Source organism: Pelodiscus sinensis, chromosome 15, assembly GCF_052426305.1.
Source record: "Pelodiscus sinensis isolate ZL-2025 chromosome 15, ASM5242630v1, whole genome shotgun sequence".
NCBI classification, from domain to species: Eukaryota; Metazoa; Chordata; order Testudines; family Trionychidae; genus Pelodiscus; species Pelodiscus sinensis.
This window is the reverse complement of record NC_143066.1, coordinates 22730801-22739921: the sequence shown is the minus strand read 5'-3', so window position 1 is coordinate 22739921 and position 9121 is coordinate 22730801. Positions and strand designations below refer to the sequence as shown.

Sequence of the window (9121 nt, the reverse complement as noted above, 5' to 3'; positions counted from 1 at the left end):
CACAGAGTCTATAGATTAGTCTTCATTTATTAATTCTTCTCATTAGCACTACCAATTAACAATACCACCTTCCCTAAATTAAAAATCACCCAGTTGCAGAATAGCTGTAGTGAAATACTTTAAAAAAGTATTTCCCTTTGTAAGAGGGAAAAGGGGCAGGTCTAATCAATGTGAGCTTTAATTATAAAAACAGAAAAGAGAGGTGGATGCTGGCAAATCAAGGTGACTATTAAAGTGTTTGTTCTCTCAGAATCTTACATGGCAAAATGTAGGTTACATTGCGGTTCCCTCTACTCATATTTTTGTCAGCTTCCTTGTGCATGTGAAAAGAGAGTTTGCACGGCACATTGTGACAGTATTCTCTATAGATTATGTGCCAGGTCCCCTGAGTATATTTTATTGCTGGTCCTTCTGTAAACTCAGTACCAGCTGCTTCTGAATACTCATAATGAAAGAGTTTCCTTCATTACACCATTCCCTTTCAATATGTAGATATCTAACCTGGTCTCGCAGAATTTGAAATAAAGAGCAAGGTTTTTGGTTTGCTGGTGGAAAATCATCACCAATAGATTTCAGACACGTTTTGATTCTTGTTCTGTGACAAAAAGGACCCTCCTACATGTTGCTGTTTCAAAGTCTCTTGTCCATCTGGTTGCAGACAGATGGATGATGCTGTTTGCAGGAGACACTTTCCCCGGATTCATCCACAGGCTTTAAGTTGGAAAAACAAATCTAAGGAAAGATGCACTGAGAGAAGGGGATCCAAATCTAGATCTCTGGAAGTGTGAAAGCTGCTGCCCAAGAGGGGAAAATTCATCACCAGCCTAGCATAGAGAAGAAGGAAAAGAAGGAAATCAATCATGCAGCAGTGACAGGCTGACAGAACACGTCCCTCCCAGCCCAACGCAGCACAGAGAGCCTGGGAACCCAGAAAGCCATACAAAAATATTAGAATCAAGCAAAATAATCAGCACTTCTGGCTAAAGAAATGCTGGGAAGGAAACACTGATCACTACGGAGAGGCAATGAGCAGCAAGGGAGGGGAGGAATGAACAGTGCTCATCTAACATACAAGTCACGTCTTTTTTTTTTTTTTTTTTTTTTTGAGGGCAAAGTGGAGAGAGACGCCATGCTCAGGCTGTGCTGGGAACTAATGTGATACCTAGTGAAGATGGCGTATATACAGGTAGGTCTGAACAGCACTGGGGAGGAAATGTCCTCTTTATCTGGGGAGGAGGGAACTATAGGGAAACCAGGTCTGCTCTAACCTAGTATAGAACTCAGCTGAATTTACTAGTTGCATGTTCATCCATCCCAGACTAGTGATTCCCTCTCCCACTAACTGGGAGACTTGAGAGTTAGTTACAGAAAAGGTTAAGTTGTCTAGTGACAGATGCAACTTGTAGCATTATTAATGGTTCTGATTTTTGCACTCAATAGTAATATTTGCTTGTAGAGCATTTAGAAACAAGAACTGTGGCTTATTGGTGGTTGGCAATACTAAGTAGCGTAACAAAACAATCACTTCCAAGATAAGTTTGGGGAAATTGTATTTTGATCGGATCTTAATAAAAAAACAACCAAAAATTGAAAGCATTCCTTCTAGCTATCCGCTGGGTGCATGTTATTTAAGGTTGTCAATACAAATCGGTAAAACAAAAGGAAAGTAACATACTTAGTGTATGAATGTGCTAGTGAGATTCTGTGGATATGGGAGACTTACATTCACACATGTGTAGCTATTATCTATGTGTATGAATGTCTGTACATATATAGGGTGTGTGTGTTTGTGTGTGTGTAAGAGAGAGAGGTTTGATGCTTTATAGCACCGTGTGTGCAACTGTGCCCTGAGTGAAACAGAAGAACAATTTTCACAAGACACCCTTGTTGCTGCTCTATGTGCCATGATCCGTCTGTTAACTCCAGGGTTCAGTTCCTGGGACTGAGAGTGGTGTGTGAGCAAGAGCAGCCTGGTAGACGGGACTGAGAGCAGCTGGGGTGCTCTAACAACCCCAGCCTCTATCCATCCACCTAATGTTACCATGGATGCTTCTCCTGCTAATTGCTGAGCTGAGGAGAGCTTGCTGCTGCTGGGCAGCAGATGGAGATCCAGGCAGAGCAGCCCCCAGAGATACAAATAGAGTGGATCTGGGACTCTCAGCCAGAAGGGCATGAAAGGGCAGAGCTTCCTGATAGTGTTGGCTGGCTATGTGACTCCGTGCCTGCAATCCTGTGAAATGTCAGCATGGAAGAGTCCCGTGGAGGTCACGTGGAGCCTTGAGGACCACACTTATATGTGGCCCCCTTCACCTGTGAGCACCGAAAGGAGCATCCCTGTATGCATTCAGTGATCACTGTAAATCCAAAAGCCAGGTCCACACATTCTCTCTGGGATCTTGTGGCGGCACAGAGAGGTTCAAACACCCATCTGGGGTCCTCATGCAAAGGTCAAAACAGGGCTTCCCGAACACAGTGGAGATTGAACATGGGGGGCTAATTTGCATATGGGATGCCCCCCAATTGGGCACCCCTGCAAAGAGAGCATACTGTGATTGCTCCCTTAGTAATTATATGCCCCTTCCCTGTTGGGCACAGGGTTTAGGTTTCCTAGAGCACATTCCGCATTTGCAATAATGAGTATAGCAAACCCAAGTGTTTCAGACTCATGAGTCAGGCCCCCTGGACAGTTGAGTCATTGACAAGGTAATACCTGTTGGGTTCTTTTTATTTGCCTGCTGGCATTTGAGAGTCACATTTCTCAACAACCCTGCAGGCTAGAAACTTCCTTTAAAACAACAAAAGTGATTCTCAGGCACTAATCTGGGGCGAGGGGATGGAGCGAGGGGATGAAGGCAGCTGCGGTGAATGATAGGTTGGGCATCCAGAGCTAATGGAAGGGCCTGTCACCAACAGGTGCTGTGGGCTGGGGTCCAGTCCTGTAGTGTGTGAAACTCTGGAGTTAGCACTGGCTCCAGGGTTTTTTTTTATTAAGTGGCATCCTCCTAGTGAGTTCCCTGTTGGTGTTACCCCCAGGGTTCCCTCCACAGATGCCACATGGAGTGTGATACAAGTCCCACCAGGGCCTATATTGGGGGGATTCCCCCCTCTTCTCCTGCCCCCTGCTGCATTCCTTAGCTGGCTGACCCCGCTGTAGCACACGTTGGTGGCAGGTGGTTCCGTGGGCTGCCTTGTACATGGAGGTGCCAGGGGATCCCCACCCTACCTGCTTCCTTTAACCACTGGCTGAGCCCTCTCCTGGGCAGCAGGCAGTTTGCAGGGCTCACCTAGGATCTTGCCCCCACCTACCTCAGAATGCCCCCCCCCCCACTTTGCTCCTCCACCCCCCTTTATCAGATGCACAAGTCCCACCATGCCCAGAGCCTGCTGTCCAGTGGGCTCTTCCAAAGGCAGTCTGTTCGCCCTGGCGGTTCCTCAGGATGGCAGCCCCAGCCACACTGGAGGTGATCCCCTCATGGTGCTGCCTCCAGTGGGCTCAGCCCCTGTTGCTTGCTGCAGCCCTGGCGGTGTCTGGCTCTGCACCAAATGTCGCTGGCTGTGGCAGGGGAGGCTGGGGCTCAAAGCCCAGACGGCTGCCCGTGAGTGGGGAATGCCGAGCCCGGGAGGAGGCAGGGCTGCTGCCCAAGTGGGAGAAATGCACCCTGAGCCACGCACCGGTGCGCGGAGGACCCCGCAAAGCCAGAGTGCCAGACAGAGGCGTCCCACTCCCCATGCTAGGGAAATGCTGGGGGAGGCGCTGAGGAGTGGCAGGGGGAGATGGTCAGTGCTCATCCAGCAGACAAGTCACGTTGTTGTGGAGGGCACAGTAGAGAGAGGTGCCATGCTCGGGCTGTGCGGGGGACTAGTGCGCTCCTGAGCAGCTGGGGAGGCAGCGTCCTCTGTTCTGGCACGGAGGCCACAGGGAGACCCGGGCTGCTCCAGCCTGGATTAGTGCTCAGCCGAATTTACTCCTTGCATGTCCCTTTGGCCCAGGCTAGTGATCCCTTCTCCCCCCCACAGGTGACTGTGGTAGCCTGTGGGGGGAGCACCGCCCCCTCTGCTCCCAACCACAATGTTCATTGCTAAATGGGGTGCCTCCTCGTGCCCCCTCCCTGTTCCGCTGGGTGGCCCTCCCTGCACCTTCCCCGCAGGCAACAGTCATCTTTGCTCCCCCTTCACGGGATATGTGTGGGGGTGCAAGTCAGTCCCTGAAGGTTAAGTACTCTAGCGACACAGGCAGCCGGATGCTTTGTGGGTTCCCTTTTTGCACCTGTTCAATAGCAACAGTTACAGCCATTGTATCTTGATTCAGACCAGAACTGTGGGCTGTGGCAGGCACTTTGTGGAGTACTACAGGAGAAGGGTGTGTGTGTGGGGGGGGGAGGGAATCTCTTTTCATGCCTAAGAATGAATCCGAAGATCCCGTTTTATGCATGTTTGTGTGAATCTGTGCATCTGACTGATGATGTATGTATGCGACTGTGTGTTTGTGTGCATGGGGGGTTTTGTATGCAGATGAGTGGGTGCTTGTACACAGGTGTGCTTATGTTTGTGGGTTTAAGGGAGTGTGCACAAATCTAGGTGTGGGAATGTCGGCATACACATGAGTTTGTGTATGAAAGAGAGAGAGAGAGAGAAAGACAGAGCGAGGTTCTTATGTCTTATTACAGCTTAGCATATGCAGGGCACAAGGAGAGACACAGAGTAACAGTTTTTGCAGCTGCCTTTGCTGCTGTTATATTGCCTGTTCAATGATCCAGCTGTTGACTGTGGGTTCCATGTGTAGGATTGAATTTGGAGTGGGAGCAAGAGTCAGTAGAGAGAAGGAGCCAGGCGTGTTTTACCAGCTCCTCTCTCATCCGTCCAGCTGGCCTTACCATAGATGCTGTTTCTACTAATTGCTGAGTTGAGCTTCGGTGGCTGCTGCTGAGGAGTAGGCAGGGTCTGGGAGGCTCAGGAGCCAGCCAGAAGGACATGAAAGGACACAGAGCTTCCCCCACATGGAGATGACTCTGCTTCTCACACCTTGCAGACTTGTGAAACATCAGCAGGGTGGGAAGTGACCCTCACACTCACACGGGTCCTAGCAAACGCAGGCTCTGGATCTATGTGAGACACCTCTCCACACACTGTGGGAGCCAACCACCCACATGCTAACCTATACATTGTGAACCTAGAAATGGGAGCCTTCACACATACGGGAATCCCCGCAGAAATTGAAACGGTGCCCCTCACAACAATGGGGCCTACTGTGGATATAGATACTGGGATCCCAGTGTAGTATACATCTTACCACCAACTATGAACTTCAAAATAGGGGCTCACTCAACTTGCAGAGGGCCATGAAAACACTGTTGTTACTTTGAGGGGCTCTTAGGAACTAGATGGGCAGGGGGCCTTGAGCCCCTGGGGTCTGTAAGTACTGGGTCTGGCCTGTCCCTTGTGCAATTATGCCAGGGTAGGCGCTGTTTGGTGAATTGGCTGTTTTATACGAAACCCTAACACTGTAAACCGGATCCATTGTGTATCATTAAAGATGTAATTTGACCTGCTCTCCTGAATGAGTTTTGATACCCCTGGGTTTGTGATTTAAAAACTCCTGGGAGATGTTAGCCAGGAAATCTGGCTTCTTATCTGAGCTCTGCCACTGATTTGGTTGGGTGCTCCACTGCTTTGCACAATCACTGACATCAGTGCACAGTGGTTGTAAAATACTGTTTGGTTAGTTGCCCTCTTAGCTTTTCATCTCTGAAACAACAGTGACTGTAGTGACTGGGAGTCCCAGATGGATTATGCTCCTGGGTCAAAGAGTTGATTTTGAATGGGCAGAGCTGGTATAATGCTAGGCTGAGCAGTAGTGATGTGAGAGGTATTCCTTTTGCATTCCCGGTAGACTGCTAGATCCATCTGAATGTAGATGCAGTCTCTCTCTGTGTGCTAGGGTTTGTTACATTATCTGTGTCATAAACTCCAACTGCTGGCAATCATATCATTTGTACTCCATTCCCCCCGAGGTAGCCCCCCTGCTGCATGTGACTGGCATGGACACAGACAGCTGTTCATGTTTGCTTTTATTTCATGGAGCTGTGCATTTATGAATTTTATGGCACTGGCTGTTCATTTGCTGCTGCTGTGTATGGTGATTAGTTCCTGCCTGTTGTCTATGTCATCAGTCCTGTGTTCCTGCTTAGGGTTTCAGAGGGAGTTTGGTTGAGTACACAGACAGGATGGCTAGAGCCCTGTGCAGATACACAAATGTGTTTCTGCATCCAATCTGTGATCCACAAAACTGATCCACAGCAGGGCTCTGCACCGGAGGCCTGGTTGAGACTCCAAAGCACCCCCCCCCCCACCTCATCGGAGCATGGTTGGGGAGAGCTGCGTGGGCTACAGTGGGGAGCCTGTGTGGACCTTTCACCTTCCTTTGGCTGAACCTGGGGGCAGGGACACAGTCAGCACCATGGACAGGTGGAAGGTCCGTGTCTGCTCCTTGGCTGGCCTGGCCCGGCACCCCAGCCCAGGGCAGGTGGAGAATCTGCGCTGCAGTTCCTTACAACTGCTTGTGCAGCTCTTTACATCAGAGGCTTGCACAGATGCGACGTGTATTGGCATCTGCCCTCCTAGCCACAGAAGTGGTCCATGGAGATAAAGCAGATAACTGTGGATTTGCAGGGCTCTAAAGATGGGCCTGTTGTAGCATTATGATGGACTTTGTGCATAGCATTGCTCATGCACCTGTGGCACTCGGTGTCCAAGGACCTATTTTAAAACAGATCCTAGGTTGTTTTACTTGACGCCTTGCTTGCACAACTAATACAGAAGGGTTGTCTGATGCAGGCCTGCCTGAGGTTACCACACCCTCTCCCACACCCATTCCCCTATGCCACAAAGCCTTTTCTCATAATGCATACTGGGCTGCTTGGTTGCAGAACTTGAATCTAATGGTCCTAATTTTAGTGCAGGCTTGGAATAAACCATGTCAGTTTTGGATGGAACTTAGGGTATGTCTACACTACAGCGCTAATTCGAACTAAGCTAATTCGAACTAACGGATCCAGACTAAAAAACTAGTTCGAATTAGCGTTTTGCTATTTCGAACTAGCATGTCCACATTAAGTGGACCCTGAACCGGGGTTAAGGATGGCTGGAAGCAGTGCCGGCAGGGCATCAGATGAGGACTTAGAGCGTGGAGCTGCTGCCTCAGGCTAGCCGAGGGCTGTATTTAAAGGGACCCGACCCCCACCCCAGACAGACAGTTCTCAGGGGTTCCCCGCTTGCAAAGCAGTCCTGGTTTGGAGTGCCCGGAGTGCCCACACTGGGCACATCACAGCACTCGGCCATCAGACCGGCTGCACTTGCCGCAGGCTGCCATCTGGGGAGAGGGGGCAATTGGGGGGCTGCAGGAGAGCTTCCACCCCCAGAAGCCTGCAGAGCCAGCCCAGTCCTCCTCATCGGGGGCTCGTACCCCATTCCTCCCTCACCTCCTTCCACTTACCCCTTCCTAGCCCCCCTTCCTGATGTACAAAATAAAGAAAACGTGTGTTCAAAAATAGAATCTCTCTTTATTGAACAAAACTCGGGGAGACTGGGAAAAGGAGGTGGGAGAAGGGAAGAGAGAGGCTGGGAGAGGAGAGGGCAACTAAAATGATCAAGGGTTTTGAACAGGTCCCATATGAAGTGAGTTTAAAGAGACTGGGACTTTTCAGCTTAGAAAAGAGGAGACTGAGGGGGGATATGATACAGGTCTATAAAAGCATGAGTGGTGTGGAGAGGGTGCATCAAGAAAAGTTCTTCATTAGTTCCCATAATAGAAGGACTAGAGGACAGCAAAGAAAAGGAATGGGTAGCAGGCTTCAAACTAGTAACAGAAAGTTCTTCTTCACAAAGCAAAGAGTCAACCTGTGGAACTCCTTGCTGCAGGAGGCTGTGAAGGCTAGAACTAGAACAGAGTTTAAAGAGAAGTTAGATCAAGTCATGGAGGTTGGGTCCATGGAGTGGTATTAGCCAGGGGGTAGGAGTGGTGTCCCTTGTGGAAGGCTGGAGATGGATGGCACAAGACAAATGGCTTGGTCATTGTCTTTGGTCCATCCCCTCCAGGGTCCCTAGGGTTGGCCGCTGTCGGCAGACAGGCTACTGGGCTAGATGGAGCTTTGGTCTGACCCAGTACGGCCATTGTAAGCTCAGGGCTCAGGGTCGGGGGTCTCAGTGGACCACCTTGATTTTCATGCACACCTGCTCCTGGGTGGCCAGGCTGGCAGCTGTCCTGCCCTAGACGGCCGCTTTCCTGTGCCTAGTGTGGAGATCGTGGACGAGGTCCATGATATCCGCACTAGACCAGGCGGGTGCCCGCCTCTTGCGGTCCAGGGCAAGCTCCCGGGAGCCGCCAGCCTGGTCCCGGGAAGAGGGGGAGGGCTGGGGGGCATCAGGTGGCTGGCTCGAGCCGTGCCAGGTGCAGGGTCTGCTGGCTGGGTGCTGGCAGGCTTGCACCTGGCATGGGCATCATAGCCAGCCCGTGCCCCTTTAAGGGCTCCGGGGCCGGGAGGGGGGCAGTAGAGTTTCCCTGGTGTTGGCCAGAGTGGCCACCAGGGAAAGCTGGGGAGGGCTAGCCTCCCACTAGTTCGAATTAAGGGGCTACACACCCCTTATTCGAACTAGTAAGTTCGAACTAGGCTTAGTCCTCGTAGAATGAGGTTTACCTAGTTCAAACTAAGCGCTCCGCTAAGTTCAAACTAGCGGAGCGCTAGTGTAGCGCCTATCAAAGTTAATTCGAACTAACGTCTGTTAGTTCAAATTAACTTTGTAGTGTAGACATACCCTTAGAGTGTAAACTGGGGGATGATACAACCCTGTTTTTAATGGTTTGTGGGTGTAGCCATATTACAGTACAGGACTTTCCTGTGTTGTGCTACCTCAAACAGATGGGAGTATTTACACTAAGCAATAGTTTGTGAGAACATGAAGATGGATATTTGTGTTAAAATGTTTTCTTTGGAAGCTATTGCAGAGCTAAATTGCATTGTTCCTTTTTGAATAGTATTAGTGTTTATATTTTCCAAAGAGAAGATAGCCAACAGAAGCAGCATACTTTCTATTGGTGAGGGAGGAGGTGGGAGAACAAGCCTCT

At 50.0% G+C, this 9121-nt stretch overlaps 1 protein-coding gene across 1 annotated transcript in view; it reads left to right on the top strand.

Annotated features, from left to right (window-relative positions):
• Positions 1–232: 232 nt before the first annotated feature.
• SYT17 (synaptotagmin 17) overlaps positions 233–9121 on the top strand; it is an 89064-nt gene continuing 80175 nt past the window's right edge. Inside the window, exon 1 of the mRNA XM_006123154.5 lies at positions 233–1186. Within this exon, the coding sequence (XP_006123216.1) occupies positions 1172–1186 (15 nt within the window). The 5' untranslated portion in view covers positions 233–1171. The remainder of the gene's footprint in view (positions 1187–9121) is intronic.